This window comes from Heptranchias perlo, unplaced genomic scaffold, assembly GCF_035084215.1.
Source record: "Heptranchias perlo isolate sHepPer1 unplaced genomic scaffold, sHepPer1.hap1 HAP1_SCAFFOLD_770, whole genome shotgun sequence".
NCBI classification, from domain to species: domain Eukaryota; kingdom Metazoa; phylum Chordata; class Chondrichthyes; order Hexanchiformes; family Hexanchidae; genus Heptranchias; species Heptranchias perlo.
In genome coordinates, this window is record NW_027139804.1 from 42,223 (window position 1) to 59,632 (window position 17,410).

General features: G+C 51.4%; 1 protein-coding gene across 1 annotated transcript in view; it reads right to left on the reverse strand.

Moving 5' to 3' along the window:
* Nucleotides 1-1,747: 1,747 nt before the first annotated feature.
* Nucleotides 1,748-17,410, reverse strand: part of LOC137319224 (unconventional myosin-X-like) — a gene marked incomplete at its 5' end in the record, with an annotated part of 39,800 nt that continues 24,137 nt past the window's right edge. The window contains 7 exon segments of the mRNA XM_067981528.1: nucleotides 1,748-2,258; nucleotides 3,339-3,374; nucleotides 3,376-3,531; nucleotides 8,060-8,500; nucleotides 9,346-9,469; nucleotides 9,871-10,007; nucleotides 15,561-15,768. Coding sequence (XP_067837629.1) covers nucleotides 2,145-2,258; nucleotides 3,339-3,374; nucleotides 3,376-3,531; nucleotides 8,060-8,500; nucleotides 9,346-9,469; nucleotides 9,871-10,007; nucleotides 15,561-15,768 — 1,216 coding nt within the window.

Here is a 17,410-nt window from a genome sequence, read left to right on the forward strand (position 1 = left end):
GAGAGAGGAGGGGAGAGAGAGGGAGGGAGGGAGGGAGAGTGGGAAAGAGGGAGGGAGAAAGAGAGAGGAAGCGAGTGAGAGAGGGTGAGCGAGAGAGAGTCAGAAAGGGAGAGAGGAGGGGAGAGAGAGAGAGAGAGAGGGGGTGGAGAGAGGGGGAGAGACAGAGAGAGAGAGAGTGAGAGGTAGAGAGAGACAGAGAGAGGGAAGGGGGGAGAGAGAGATAGACAGTGAGAGAGAGAGTCAGAGAGGGGGAGGGAGAGAGGGGGAGAGGGAGAGAGAGACGGGGAGAGATAGAGAGAGGGAAGGGGGGAGAGAGAGATCGACAGTGAGAGAGAGAGTCAGAGAGGGAGGGAGAGAGAGGGAGAGAGATGGGGAGGGAGAGAGGGAGCGAGAGAGAGCAAGTCTGCGAGGGAGGGAGAGAGAGAGGGAAAGAGAGAGCGAGAGAATCAGAGAGGGAGAGAGGAGGGGATAGAGCGAGAGGGGAACGGGGAGAGAGAGCGAGAGGGGAACGGGGAGAGAGAGCGAGAGGGGGACGGGGAGAGAGGGAGAGGGGGACGGGGAGAGAGGGAGAGAGACACCGAGAGAGGGAGAGAGACACCGAGAGAGGAGAGAGAGGCAGACAGACAGAAAGAGATGGACAGACAGACAGAGAGAGAGACTGACAGACAGACAGACAGAGAGAGAAAGAGTGAGAGACGGACAGACAGACAGACAGACAGAGAGAGAAAGAGTGAGAGACGGACAGACAGACAGATGGAAAGTGAGCGAGGAGAGAGAGACTTGGACACAGAGAGACAGACAGACAGACAGACAGACAGACAGAGTGAGAGAGACAGACAGACAGACAGAGTGAGAGAGACAGACAGACAGACAGAGTGAGAGAGACAGACAGACAGACAGAGTGAGAGACACCTTCCGATTAGCAGGAACTGCTATGATAGAATCATTGAATTGAGACAGTATAGAAGGAGGCCATTTGGCCCATCATGCCTGTGCTGTATTCCTCTCGGCAACACTGCTCGCAGTATTGCAGGCTGAGCTTGGTGACTGGTCACCCCGGGATTGGGGGGGGGGTCCGGGTCAAGACAGGACCAGCTCTCGGTTGCTGGCTCTGGCCCAGTTGTCTCCTCCCCCTCCCCTCTAGGAATTACCAACTCTGGTTGGACGTATTCCTGGAGGTTTTCAACACATGGCCTCACGCCTCCAACTACCCCGCCCCCACACTCCCGCCGTTGGTCGCCCGACACGTCCACCTTCGCGAAGCCGACCTTCCCACGGCCGATTGGATCAATATGGGCGTGTTGTCTGGGAGATCAGTCATTAATTTCCTGGAGATTCCAGGACAATCCTGGCGATTGGCGATTGTAACCTCCCTCCGTCACCGTGACTTCCCTCCATCACCTGTGACCTCCCTCCGTCACCGTGACCTCCCCTCCGTCACCGTGACCTCCCTCCGTCACCGTGACCTCCCTCCGTCACCGTGACCTCCCTCCGTCACCGTGACCTCCCTCCGTCACCGTGACCTCCCTCCGTCACCGTGACCTCCCTCCGTCACCGTGACCTCCCTCCGTGACCTCCCTCCGTCACCGTGACCTCCCTCCGTCACCGTGACCTCCCTCCGTCACCGTGACCTCCCTCCGTCACCGTGACCCGCCCCTTCCCCTCCCCCTCCCTGTTCACCCCTCTCCTCCCCCCTCACTCTCCCCCCTCCACCCTCCGTCACCATTCCCCCGTCACCCTCCCCCGTCAGTGGCTCCCCTTCAGGGTGGGGCTGGAACTGCAGCTCTCGCAGGAACGGGCTCCTCCCTGACCTCACGATGGAGTCCATTAAGGCCTCGTGTTAATGTAACTAAACCGTACGAGCCCGACTTGGGTTGATTCGACTCGGCTCGATCAGTCACACTGGGATGGGTCCATGGTAAGATGGGGGGGAGGGGGCAAGACGGCTCCCCCTCCCCCAATAAACAGAATGGCACCTCTCGGGGTCCTAAAGAGAAAAATCCTCCTTCCAATTGCGGACGATGACCATTCAGCTCTCGGCTCAGTGCTTTCTACTTCCACCAGATCTACCAGCAAGTGTCCAAACACCAGGGCATGTCGTCATACCAGTGGGAGGGGGAGTGGGGAGTTGGGGGGGGTCCCGTCTATCTGGTCCAGGATCTGGCCTCACTGCTGTGAGCGATCACAGACTTGATGCTGTAACGTCTCTTCACGATCATGTTGATGTAAGCCTTCATTATCTTGGAGATTTCCCCCACCTGGAACGAGATAGAGACAGAGCAGTGAGGGACGCGACTGACGACAGCAATATATCGGGGTTCATGCCCAGAGTCAGGGGAGAGGGTGCAGGGATATTAACAACAGAGAGAATCAGGAAAGGGAATTACGAACAAGGGAGGGAGAAATCCAGGAACCGGGGCGGGGGGAGACGGACTCTGGGGGGTGGAGGGGGGTCGATGGGAGACGGAGTCTGGGGGGGGGTCGATGGGAGACGGAGTCTGGGGGAGGGGTCGATGGGAGACGGAGTCTGGGGGGGGGTCGATGGGAGACGGAGTCTGGGGGAGGGGTCGATGGGAGACGGAGTTTGGGGGAGGGGGTCGATGGGAGACGGACTCTGGGGGGAGGGTCGATGGGAGACGGACTCGGGGGGGAGTGGAATCAATGGGAGTTCTCTCATCCCCGTAGTTTTTTACGAATCCAGTCCAGCAGCAGTGTTGTTCAGGAGTTCCTTTCTTGTATATTTTCTCCCTCGTCTCCCTCAGGAGTGAGAGGGTCCAAATGTTCACTCAGTGTGAGTGAGATGTCGGGAGTGAAGCAGGAACCTGCTCCAGCTGGGAGTGAGCTCGATGGCGATTGAGGATCCTGTGGCAACACCTTGCTCCTCGACGGCAAGTCGGTGGGGGCATGGAGCTCAGTTTGATTCTGGATCATCTGGAACGAGGCCATCTCCAAAACCCCAGTGAAGCTCAGAGCTGAAGGACCCTCGGAGAGCCGGGCTGTGGAATCTCAACTCCCCTCCCACAGCGACCGGCCTCACCTCCAGGCTCAGCCCACAACCACCAACAGGCCGCAGGCACGGAGCGACAGGGCAGCCCTGGGTCTCCCACTGGGAATCTGCAGCTCGGGGTTGAACGACGTTGGTTGGTTAACCTGTACCGATCCCAAACCACAACCGTCAGATTCTGTCAGTCGGCAGAGATCAGGCTGATGGCCTGACCCAGAGTTTGCTTAAATTGAATGAACTTGGCATGACTGGCACCACAATGGAGAGTGTGACCTTTCACCTGTCCACGATAACTAACGCTGTCGCGCCTGAGGTCACCGATCAGCTCTCTCACCTGAGGAGTCTCGAAGAACATTTCCCGCTCGCCCACCTGTGATCTTGTAGGTGTTTGGGAGAGGTGCCCCAAAGAACACAATGTGCTCATACTGGAACGTCTCCAATGGCCGAGCATCTCCTCGTTTGTAGATGGAAATGTTTTCTGCGCTGACGCCCAACCACAGCTCATTGGGGAATCCGCCTTCCTTACACTGCGGAGAACCAATCAAAGGGGCATTAGTACCCACCGCGACCAATCACACGGCACTGGTACCCATCGTGACCAATCACACGGCACTGGTACCCACCGTGACCAATCACACGGCACTGGTACCCACCGCGACCAATCACACGGCACTGGTACCCACCGCGCCCAATCACACGGCACTGGTACCCACCGCGCCCAATCACACGGCGCTGGTACCCACCGCGACCAATCACACGGCGCTGGTACCCACCGCGACCAATCACTGGACAGTAATACCAGTGATATTGTTTCCAAACACATGGAAATGAGTCGAGTTGGTTTGGTTTTTTAAGTGAGGGGAACAGAAAGAGCTTGCAACTTCTCCGAGTGAAACCGCGACCCAGTAGAGGTAAGGTGAGGCGGGGTCCGTGATTAATCACCGTGGATACTTCCTGTGGCGAAGGCAAGTTACCCTGAAAGGTAAGGTCTCGTGGGGTTGGGGGTAATATATCAGCATGGATAGAGGATTGGTTTACATCTATTTAAGGTAGATGAATTAACAGCGCAAATAGATGTAAACGGATATGATATAATTGCGATTACAGAGACATGGCTGCAGGGTGACCAAGGCTGGGAGCTGAATATCCAAGGGTATTCGATATTTAGGAAGGACAGGCAAAAAGGAAAAGGAGGTGGGGTGGCGTTGTTAGTAAAGGATGAAATCAGAGCAATAGTGAGAAAGGATATTGAATCAGAAAATCAAGATGTAGAATCAGTCTGGGTGGAGTTAAGAAGCACCAAGGGGCAGAAAACACTGGTGGGAGTTGTCTATAGGCCTCCAAATAGTCGTGGTAATGTAGGGGATGGGATCAAACAGGAAATTAGAGATGCATGTAACAGGGGTACCACAGTAATCATGGGTGACTTTAATCTACATATAGACTGGCCAAACCAAATTAGCAATAATACTGTGGAGGATGAATTCCTGGAGTGTGTACGAGATAGTTTTTTAGACCAGTACGTTGAGGAGCCAACCAGGGAACAGGCTATCCTGGATTGGGTATTGTGCAATGAGAAGGGGTTAATTAATAATCTTGTTGTGCGGGGTCCTTTAGGGAAGAGTGACCATAACATGATAGAATTCTTCATTAAGATGGAAAGTGAAGTAGTCCAATCCAAAACTAGGGTCCTAAATCTAAACAAAGGAAACTACGAAGGTATGAGGAGTGAGTTGGCTATGATAGATTGGGGAGCTTCATTGAAAGGCATGACAGTGGATAGGCAATGGCTGACATTTAAGGAACAAATGCATGAATTGCAACAATTATACATTCCTTTCTGGCGCAAAATCACAAAAGGAAAAGCGGCCCAACCATGGCTAACAAAAGAAATTAAGGATAGTATTAGATCCAAAGAGGAGTCCTATAAAGTTGCCAGAAAAAGTAGCAAGCCTGAGGATTGGGAGCAGTTTAGAATTCAGCAAAAAAGGACCAAGAGATTGATTAAGAGGGGAAAAATAGAGTATGAGAGTAAACTTGCCAGGAACATAAAAGTGGACTGTAAAAGCCTCTACAAGTATGTAAAAAGAAAAAGATTAGTGAAGACAAATGTAGGTCCCTTACAGTCAGAAACGGGAGAATTTATAATGGGGAACAAGGAAATGGCAGAGCAATTAAACAAATACTTTGGTTCTGTCTTCATGGAAGAGGACACAAATAACTTCCCAGAAATACTAGGGAACCAAAGGACTAGTGAGAAGGAGGAATTAAAGGCAATTAGTATTAGTAAAAAAATAGTGCTGGAGAAATTAATGGGACTGAAAGCCAATAAATCCCCAGGGCCTGATAATCTGCACCCCAGAGTACTAAAAAGAGGTAGCCATGGAAATAATGGATGCATTAGTTGTCATCTTCCAAAATTCTATAGATTATGGAACAGTTCCTGCAGATTGGAAGGTGGCAAATGTAATCCCACTATTTAAAAAAGGAGGGAGAGAGAAAACAGGGAACTACAGACCGGTGAGCCTAACATCAGTAGTAGGGAAAATGCTAGAGTCCATTATAAAGGATGTGATAACAGGACACTTAGAAAATATCAACGGGATTAGACAAAGTCAACATGGATTTATGAAAGGGAAATCATGTTTGACAAACCTACTGGAGTTTTTTGAGGATGTAACTGGTCGAATAGATAAGGGAGAACCAGTGGATGTGGTTTATTTGGATTTTCAGAAAGCTTTTGATGAAGTCCCATATAAGAGGTTAGTTTGCAAAATTAAAGCACATGGGATTGGGGGTAATATACTGACATGGATTGAGAATTGGTTAACAGACAGGAAACAGAGAGTAGGAATAAATGGGTCTTTTTCGGGGTGGCAGGCAGTGACTAGTGGGGTACCGCAGGGATCAGTGCTTGGGCCCCAGCTATTCACAATATATATCAATGATTTGGATGAGGGAACCAAATGTAATATTTCCAAGTTTACTGACGACACAAAACTAGGTGGGATTGTGAGTTGTGAGGAGGATGAAAAGAGGTTTCAAGGCAATTTAGACAAGTTGAGTGAGTGGGAAAATACATGGCAGATGCAGTATAACGTGGATAAATGTGAAGTTATCCACTTCAGAAGGAAAAACAGAAAGGCAGAGTATTATTTAAATGGTGATAGATTGGGAAATGTTGATGTTCAAAGGGACCTGGGTGTCCTTGTATAGCATTCACTGAAAGCAAACATGCAGGTGCAGCAAGCAGTTAGGAAGGCAAATGGTATGTTGGCCTTCATTGCAAGAGGATTTGAGTACAGGAGCAAGGATGTCTTACTGCAGTTATACAGGGCCTTGGTGAGACCACACCTGGATATTGTGTGCAGTTTTGGTCTCCTTACCTAAGAAAGGATATACTTGCCATAGAGGGAGTGCAGCGAAGGTTCACCAGACTGATCCCTGGGATGGCAGGACTGTCGTATGAGGAGAGACTGGGTCGACTCGGCCTGTATTCACTTGAGTTCAGAAGAATGAGAGGGGATCTCATAGAAACATATAAAATTCTGACAGAGCGAGACAGACTGGATGCAGGGAGGATGTTTCCCCTGGCTGGGGGTCCAGAACGAGGGGTCACAGTCTCAGGATACGGGGTCGGACATTTAGGACTGAGATGAGGAGAAATTTCTTCACTCAGAGGGTGGTGAACCTGTGGAATTCTCTACCACAGAAGGCAGTGGAGGCCAAGTCACTGAATATATTTAGAAGGAGCTGGATAGATTTCTAGACACAAAAGGCATCAAGGGGTTTGGGGAGAGAGCGGGAATATGATATTGAGATAGAGGATCAGCCATGATCATATTGAATGGTGGAGCAGGCTCGAAGGGCTGAATGGCCTACTCCTGCTCCTATTTTCTATGTTTCTATGTTAATGGTTAGAAAACAGAGAGTAGGAATAAACGGGTCATTTTCAGGTTGTCAGGCTGTAACTAGTGGGGTGCCGCAAGGATCAGTGCTTGGGCCTCAGCTATTTACAATCTATATTAATGACTTAGATGAAGGGACCGAGTGTAATGTATTCAAGTTTGCTGATGATACAAAGCCGGGTGGGAAAGTAAGCTGTGAGGAGGACACAAAGAGTCTGCAAAGGGATATAGACAGGTTAAGTGAGTGGGCAAGAAGGTGGCAGATGGAGTATAATGTGGGGAAATGTGAGGTTATTCACGTTGGTAGGAAGAATAGAAAAACAGAATATTTTTTTAAATGGTGAGAAACTATGAAATGTTGGTGTTCAGAGGGATTTGGGTGTCCTTGTGAGCTAAACACAGAAAGTTAGCATGCAGGTACAGCAAGCAATTAGGAAGGCAAATGGTATGTTGGCCTTTATTACAAGTGGGTCAGCGTACAAGAGTAAGGAAGTCTTGCTGCAATTGTACAGATCTCTGGTGAGACCTCACCTGGAGTAACGTGTACAGTTTTGGTCTCCTTACCTAAGGAAGGATATACTTGCCTTAGAGGCGGTGCAACAAAGGTTCACTAGATTGATTCCTGGGATGAGAGGGTTGTCCTATGAGGAAAGATTGAGTAGAATGGGCCGATACTCTCTGGAGTTTAGAAGAATGAGAGGTGATCTCATTGAAACATACCAAATTCTTAGATGGTTGACAGGGTAGATGCTGAGAGGATGTTTCCCTGGCTGGAGAGTCTAGAACTAGGGGGCATAGTCTCAGGATAAGGGGTCAGCCATTAGGACTGAGATGAGGAGGAATTTCTTCACTCAGAGGGTTGTGAATCTTTGGAATTCTCTACCCCAGAGGGCTGTGGATGCTCAGTCATTGAGTATATTCAAGGCTGAGATCGATAGATTTTTGGACTCTGGGGAATCGAGGGATACGGGGATCGGGCGGGAAAGTGGAGTTGAGGTTGAAGATCAGCCATGATCTGATTGAATGGTGGAGCAGGCTCGAGGGGCCGAATGGCCTACTCCTGCTCCTATTTCTTATGTTCTTATGAAAAGTTGTAGTCAGGTAACCTGTAGGCAGAAAAACCAGGTGAGAAACCAGTCAACCATACCTCAACATCGAAGAGCGTTGACCCATAACCAAGCCATTCCATGACGATAGCCATGTATCTCAGCATGGCCTGCTGTTGCTTCATACCCAGCAGCCTTTTCCACTTGTCCACGATGCTGGTCCGAGTCGCTAACAGCTCTTCTTTGATCCACATTTCCAACATCTGTTCTTCCTCCAGCTTCTGTTTCTTCACAGAGCCTGTCCGTAGACTGCGGCGCAATGTACCTTCCAAGAAACTCGTCCTCCTCTTCTCCAGGGTCTGAGAGTTGGACTTTGTGGATTGGCAGATCTTGTTCCTCAGCTTGGTGACTGGATAAACTTCCTCGAGGTTCAGGGAGCCTTTGGTGTAATCTCCGTGGATATATTGTAGTCTCAAAGCTGCTAAGAGTTGGAGGGTATCTTCAGGTGCCGGGAAATGCCCACTGATTAAACATTCATGGGCCTGAACAAAAGGAAGCAAAATTCTACTCAATCATGACTGGCTCAAGCCTTTCGTTCCAAGCAATGACCTTCCACCCCGATAGTGACCGGCCAAAATCTCACCCCGATAGTGACCGGCCAAAATCTCACCCCGATAGTGACCGGCCAAAATCTCACCCTAATAGTGACCGGCCAAAATCTCACCCTAATAGTGACTGGCCAAAGCCTCCTCCCAAATAATGACCACCCCATTAAACTCAGCCCTCAAGAGTTTGGCAACTGATATGTTAACTAAAGGCCAGTTAGTCTAAGAAATAGGAGCAGGAGTAGACCATAGCACCCCTCCAGCCTGCTCCGCCATTCAGTCCCCGGTCACTCCTACACCCTGAGTTGTCCTCACTCCCCGGTCACTCCCACATCCTGAGTTGTCCTCACTCACCGGTCACTCCCACACTGTGAGTTGTCCTCACTCCCCGGTCACTCCCACACTGTGAGTTGTCCTCACTCCCCGGTCACTCCCACACTGTGAGTTGTCCTCACTCCCCGGTCACTCCCACACCCTGAATTGTATTAAAAATTCACACACTTTGTTGATCAAATGGGAACATGTTTACCTACAATGCAACATGATCCAATAGGATTTCATTCACAATTGCCTTTTTGGCTGGTTGATACAAAACCTCTCAGGCTAGGTAACAGTTCTACTAGTTAGGCTGCTTAATAAGCCCATCTTTGGCTGGTCACTAACCCACTAACTAGTTAATTAATAAGCCTAGCTGATGAAACAGGTCAGTAAGATCAGTTGGTTAATGTGTTGTTAAAGCCCCCTAACTGGGCTGGTTAGTGAATGAAGTGAATAGTTTGTACCTGTTCAAACATGAAAGCAAACTCCATCCCTTCCCTCGCCACGTTCTCCACATTGAGGAAGCAGTACAGCTTGAAGTACAGGCTCCAGGGTCCAGCCTCCTCCTGCTCCTCAGTGCCGGCCAGTCTGCAGTCAAAGGACATCATCGATTAATCAGTGGGACACAGCCCAGACTCTCTCCCGCACACACACCGCCACCCACCCCAGCCAAAAGCACTAAAAGGACAGTCTCTCACTGGTGTCCAACTGTGCAAACACCGTGGGACCTTCACCCTGGCCATTCTCAACACTGCCCCGCGCCTCAGGGTCCGGGCCCCGCTCCTCGAGGTCCGGGCCCCGCGCCTCAGGGACCGGGCCCCGCGCCTCAGGGACCGGGCCCCGCGCCTCAGGGACCGGGCCCCGCGCCTCAGGGTCCGGGCCCCGCGCCTCAGGGACCGGGCCCCGCGCCTCAGGGACCGGGCCCCGCGCCTCAGGCCCATCAGAGGGCAGCAGATGTCACAACTTGAAATGTAACGTTAGAATCGGACCTCTCAAATTTAGCCAGGACATCTGCGACGATCACTCGGCTCTCGATGGCCCTGTCGCCCAGTGCGTTATGTTCAAAGAGGGCGAACATGTTGCGACTGTCTTCCATCGCGAGGCCTCGGATCAGCTTTTCAACAACCTGGAGTAACGACAGAAAGCACAGTCCATGAGTTATATATATATATATATATATATAAAAAACACACCCTGACATACCAGGGGAGTATCAGTGAGTAATATATAAACACACACAGCAAAGGCTATGGGCCCCGACAATATCCCGGCTGTAGTGCTGAAGACTTGTGCTCCAGAACTAGCCGCGCCTCCAGCCAAGCTGTTCCAGTGCAGCTACAACACTGGCATCCACCCGACAATGTGGAAAATTGCCCAGGTATGTCCTGTCCACAAAAAGCAGGACAAATCCAATCCGGCCAATTACCGCCCCATCAGTCTACTCTCAATCATCAGCACAGTGATGGAAGGTGTCGTCGACAGTGCTATCAAGCGGCACTTACTCACCAATAACCTGCTCACCGATGCTCAGTTTGGGTTCCGCCAGGTAATGACCATCTCCAAGAGAGAGTCTAACCACCTCATTACAGCCTTGGTCCAAACATGGACAAAAGAGCTGAATTCCAGAGGTGAGGTGAGAGTGACTGCCCTTGATACAGAATCATAGAAAGGTTACAGCACGGAAGGAGGCCATTTGGCCCATCGAGTCTTTGTGGGCTCCATGCAAGAGCAATCCAGCTAGTCCCACTCCCCCGCCCTTTCCCCGTAGCCCTGCAAATGTTTTCCTTTCAAGTACTTATCCACTTCTCTTTTGAAGGCCATGATTGAATCTGCCTCCACCACCCCCTCGGGCAGTGCATTCCAGATCCTAACCACTCGCTGTGTAAAAAAGATTTTCCTCATGTCACCTTTGGTTCTTTTGCCAATCACCTTAAATCTATGTCCTCTGGTCCTTGACCCTTCCACCAATGGGAACTGTTTCTCTCTATCTACTCTGTCTGGACCCTTCATGATTTTGAACACCTCGATCAAATCTCCTCTCAACCGTCTCTGTCCCAAGAAGATAGAGGAACAGATATGTAGGCAAATCTCAGAAAATTGTGCAAATAATAGGGTAATAATCGTGGGGGATTTCAACTTCCCCAATATTAACTGGGATACTCAGAGTGTAAAAGGCTTAGAGGGTACAAAATTCTTAACGTGCATCCAGGAGAGCTTTTTGAGCCAGCATGTAGAAAGTCCTACAAGAGAGGGGGCGGTACTGGACCTAATTCTAGGGAATGAGTCCGGCCAAGTGGAAGAAGTGCTAGTAGGTGAGCACTTTGGTGACAGTGACCATAATTCAGTGAGATTTAAGGTGGTCATGGAAAAGGACAGGGAGGGGCCGGAAATAAAGGTTCTAAATTGGGGGAAGGCCGATTTTAATAGGATAAGGCAGGATCTGGCCAAAATGGACTGGGATCAGCTGCTTGTAGGAAAATCCGCATCGGAGCAATGGGAGTCTTTCAGAAGGGAGATTGAGACCATACAATGGCAACATGTTCCCGTAAAGGTCAAGGGTGGTTCCAAGAACTCCAGGGAACCTTGGATGTCAGGGGATATACGAGAATGGATTAGGAAAAAAAGGAGGGCTTTTGGCAGATACAAAAAGCTAAGGACGGAGGAAGCCCGAGAGGAGTACAAAAAGTGCAGGGGGATACTTAAAAAAGAAATTAGAAGATCAAGGAGGGGCCATGAAAAAACTCTGGCGAGCAAAATAAAGGAAAATCCTAAGATGTTTTATAAGTATATTAAGGGTAAGAGGATAACTAGGGAAAAAATAGGGCCCATTAGGGACAAAAATGGCAATCTGTGTGTGGAGCCGGCAGATGTAGGAGGGGTTCTAAATGAATTTTTTGCATCTGTTTTCACTATGGAGAAGGACGACGTAGACAGAGAAATACGACAGGGGGACTGTGATATACTCGAACATATTAACATCGAGCGGGAGGAGGTATTGGCGGTTTTAGCAGGCCTAAAAATGGATAAATCCCCAGGCCCGGACGAAATGTATCCCAGGCTACTGTGTGAGGCAAAGGAGGAGATTGCGGGGGCTCTGACACATATATTCAGAACCTCTCTGGCCACAGGGGATGTGCCAGAGGACTGGAGAACCGCTAATGTAGTACCATTATTCAAGAAGGGGAGTAGGGACAAACCGGGGAACTACAGGCCAGTGAGCCTAACATCAGTGGTAGGAAAATTATTGGAAAAAATTCTGAAGGACAAAATTAGTCTCCACTTGGAGAAGCAAGGATTAATCAGGGATAGTCAACATGGCTTTGTCAAGGGAAGATCATGTCTGACTAATTTGATTGAATTTTTTGAGGGGGTGACTAGGCGTGTGGATGAGGGTAACGCAGTGGATGTGGTATACATGGATTTCAGTAAGGCCTTCGATAAAGTCCCCCACAGGAGACTGGTCAAGAAGGTACGAGCCCATGGAATCCAGGGTGCCTTGGCACTTTGGATACAAAACTGGCTTAGTGGCAGAAGGCAGAGGGTGATGGTCGAAGGTTGTTTTTGTGACTGGAAGCCTATGGCCAGTGGGGTACCACAGGGATCTGTGCTGGGGCCCTTGCTGTTTGTGGTCTACATTAACGACTTGGATATGAATGTAAAAGGTATGATCAGTAAGTTCGCTGATGATACAAAAATTGGTAGGGTGGTAAATAGCGAGGAGGATAGCCTCAGTCTGCAGGACGATATAGATGGGTTGGTCAGATGGGCGGAACAGTGGCAAATGGAATTTAACCCGGAAAAGTGCGAGGTGATGCACTTTGGAGGGACTAACAAGGCAAGGGAATACACAATGAATGGGAGGACCCTAGGCAAGACAGAGGGTCAGAGGGATCTTGGTGTGCAAGTTCACAGATCCCTGAAGGCGGCGGAACAGGTAGATAAGGTGGTAAAGAAGGCATATGGGATACTTGCCTTTATTAGCCGAGGCATAGAATATAAGAGCAAGGAGGTTATGATGGAGCTGTATAAAACACTGGTTAGGCCACAGCTGGAGTACTGTGTGCAGTTCTGGTCGCCGCACTACAGGAAGGATGTGATCGCTTTGGAGAGGGTGCAGAGGAGATTCACCAGGATGTTACCAGGGCTGGAGCGCTTCAGCTATGAAGAGAAACTGGGAAGATTGGGTTTGTTTTCCTTGGAGCAGAGGAGGCTGAGGGGGGACATGATTGAGGTGTACAAAATTATGAGGGGCACAGATAGGATGGATACTAAGGAGCTTTTTCTCTTCGTTGAGGGTTCTATAACAAGGGGGCATAGATTCCAGGTAAAAGGCGGGAGGTTTAGAGGGGATTTGAGAAAACTTTTTCACCCAGAGGGTGGTTGGAGTCTGGAACTCACTGCCTGAGAGGGTTGTGGAGGCAGGAACCCTCACAACATTCAAGAAGCATTTGGATGAGCACTTGAAATGCCATAGCATACAAGGCTACGGACCAAATGCTGGAATATGGGATTAGATTAGACTGGGCTTGATGGCCGCGCGGACACGATGGGCCGAAGGGCCTCTATCCGTGCTGTATAACTCTATGACTCTAAGAATTTGGATAGCATTTGACCGAATGTGGCACTAAGGAGCCCTAGTAAAATTGAAGTCAATGGAAATCAGGGGGAAAACTCTCCAGTGGCTGGAGTCATACCTAGCACAAAGGAAGATGGTAGTGGTTGTTGGAGGCCAATCATCTCAGCCCCAGGACATTGCTGCAGGAGTTCCTCAGGGAAGCGTCCTAGGCCCAACCATCTTCAGCTGCTTTATCAATGACCTTCCCTCCATCATAAGGTCAGAAATGGGGATGTTTGCTGATGATTGCACGTGTTCAGTTTCATTCGCAACCCCTCAGATAATGAAGCAGTCCGAGCCCGCATGCAGCAAGACCTGGAAACATCCAGGCTTGGGCTGATAAGTGACAAGTAACATTCGCGCCAGGCAAGTGCCAGGTAATGACCATCTCCAAGAGAGAGTCTAACCACCTCCCCTTGGCATTCAATGACATTACCATCGCCGAATCCTCCACCATCAACATCCTGGGGGTCACCATTGACCAGAAACTTATCTGGACCAGCCACATAAATACTGTGGCTACAAGAGCAGGTCAGAGGCTGAGTATTCTGCGGTGAGTGACTCACCTCCTGACTTCCCCAAAGCCTTTCCACCATCGACAAGCCACAAGTCAGGAGTGTGATGGAATACTCTCCACTTGCCTGGATGAGTGCAGCTCCAACAACACTCAAGAAGCTCGACACCATCCAGGACAAAGCAGCCCACTTGATTGGCACCTCATCCACCACCCTAAACATTCACTCCCTTCACCACCGGCGCACTGTGGCTGCAGTGTGTACCATCCACAGGATGCACTGCAGCAACTCGCCAAGGCTTCTTCGACAGCACCTCCCAAACCCGCGACCTATACCACCTAGAAGGACAAGAGCAGCAGGCACATGGGAACACCACCACCTGCACGTTCCCCTCCAAGTCACACACCATCCCGACTTGGAAATATATCGCCGTTCCTTCATCGTTGCTGGGTTAAAATCCTGGAACTCCCTTCCTAACAGCACTGTGGGAGAACCGTCACCACACGGACTGCAGCGGTTCAAGAAGGCGGCTCACCACCACCTTCTCAAGGGCAATTAGGGATGGGCAATAAATGCCGGCCTCGCCAGCGACGCCCACATCCCGTGAACGAATAAAAAAAAACACCCCGACATACGAGGGGAGTATCGGAGAGTGATATACAATGAACTTCAGCCTTAAATTCAGAACTACACTCATACCATAACAGGCGAGCCCTGTGACCAGGCAGATGGTCTGTATCGTGTGTCACTGGCCCTCACTGAGTGGTCTCAGTGTGGTCAGTGAGATGGTGTGGGGATGGTCTGAGCCTGGTCAGTGAGATGGTGTGGGGATGGTCTGTGTCTGGTCAGTGAGATGGTGTGGGGATGGTCCGAGTCTGGTCAGTGAGCTGGTGTGAGGGTGGTCTGAGCCTGGTCAGTGAGATAGTGTGGGGATGGTCTGAGTCTGGTCAGTGAGCTGGTGTGAGGGTGGTCTGAGTCTGGTCAGTGAGATGGTGTGGGGATGGTCTGAGTCTGGTCAGTGAGCTGGTGTGAGGGTGGTCTGAGCCTGGTCAGTGAGATAGTGTGGGGATGGTCTGAGTCTGGTCAGTGAGATGGTGTGGGGATGGTCTGAGTCTGGTCAGTGAGATGGTGTGGGGATGGTCTGAGCCTGGTCAGTGAGATGGTGTGGGGATGGTCTGAATCTGGTCAGTGAGATGGTGTGAGGGTGGTCTGAGTGTGGTCAGTGAGATGGTGTGGGGATGGTCTGAGTGTGGTCAGTGAGATGGTGTGAGGGTGGTCTGAGTCTGGTCAGTGAGATGGTGTGGGGATGGTCTGAGTCTGGTCAGTGAGATGGTGTGGGGATGGTCTGAGCCTGGTCAGTGAGATGGTGTGGGGATGGTCTGAGTCTGGTCAGTGAGATGGTGTGAGGGTGGTCTGAGTGTGGTCAGTGAGATGGTGTGAGGATGGTCCAAGCCTGGTCAGTGAGATGGCGTGAGGGTGGTCTGAGTGTGGTCAGTGAGATGGTGTGAGGGTGGTCTGAGTGTGGTCAGTGAGATGGCGTGAGACTCACCTCTCCGGCCGTGGTGTGGGAGTTGATGGAGATTTTACACGATCCTCCCCCATGACAGTAAACAGTTGTCACCATCTCCTGCCGACCGATCAATGCTTCAATCTCCTCCTGAGACGGCACAAACTCTCGCCCTTTGGTTCTCTTCAGGGATTCGCTGATGAACTGGGCGTATTTCTCAATCTCACTGCCGGGAATTTGCTCTTTAATCCTGCAGAAAAACACAGCAAAATCCAGCTCAGTCTCTGAGTCCACCGACACCCCAGGCAGAGAACAGAGAGGTGCAGCCCGAAATATATCGGCCGTTCCTTCATCGTCGCTGGGTCAAAATCCTGGAACTCCCTTCCTAACAGCACTGTGGGAGAACCTTCACCACACGGACTGCAGCGGTTCAAGAAGGCGGCTCACCACCACCTTCTCGAGGGCAATTAGGGATGGGCAATAAATGCCGGCCTCGCCAGCGATGCCCACATCCCATGAACGAATAAAAAAAGACACCAATCAAAGGGCCTGGGACCAGAGAGCGCAGCCCAAGAGACCAATCAAAGGGCCTGGGACTGAGGCAGGTGCAGGTAATACAGGCTTTAGACTTCAGTAACATGGAAACGGGTGCAATATTGTGATATAACTGACTGTTAATACATCACACAAACAGTGGATTCCTTCTGCCCCCACTACAGGGGGAGTGGGATCAGGTCCCATCTCCCACCCCCTTGGCTGGCAGGCTTCAATAATCAGCCGGACCCTCGCTCGAGAACATCCACACCCACCCTCCTCGTGTAACAAACATCGAGCAAGACAGAGTACACGGAGAACGGGGCTCACGGAGAACGGGGCACACGGAGAACGGGGACACACGGAGAACGGGGACACACGGAGAACGGGGAACACGGAGAACGGGACACACGGAGAACGGGGCTCACGGGGCACACGGAGAACGGGGCACACGGAGAACGGGGACACACGGAGAACGGGGAACACGGAGAACGGGACACACGGAGAACGGGACACACGGAGAACGGGGCTCACGGGGCACACAGAGAACGGGGCACACGGAGAACGGGGCACACGGAGAACGGGGACACACGGAGAACGGGGCACACGGAGAACGGGGACACACGGAGAACGGGGAACACGGAGAACGGGACACACGGAGAACGGGGCTCACGGGGCACACGGAGAACGGGGCACACGGAGAACGGGGCACACGGGGCACACGGAGAACGGGGAACACGGAGAACGGGGCACACGGAGAACGGGGCTCACGGAGAACGGGGAACACGGAGAACGGGACTAACGGAGAACGGGGCTCACGGAGAACGGGGCTCACGGAGAACGGGGGCACACGGAGAACGGGGCTCACGAAGAACGGGGACACACGGAGAACGGGGCTCACGGAGAACGGGGCTCACGGAGAACGGGGCACACGGAGAACGGGGAACACTGAGAAAGGGGAACACTGAGAAAGGGACACACGGAGAACGGGGCTCACGGAGAACGGGGCACACGGAGAACGGGGCTCACGGAGAACGGGGCACACGGAGAACGGGGACACACGGAGAACGGGGAACACGGAGAACGGGACACACGGAGAACGGGGCTCACGGGGCACACGGAGAACGGGGCACACGGAGAACGGGGCACACGGAGAACGGGGACACACGGAGAACGGGGAACACGGAGAACGGGACACACGGAGAACGGGACACACGGAGAACGGGGCTCACGGGGCACACGGAGAACGGGGCACACGGAGAACGGGGCACACGGAGAACGGGGACACACGGAGAACGGGGCACACGGAGAACGGGGACACACGGAGAACGGGGAACACGGAGAACGGGACACACGGA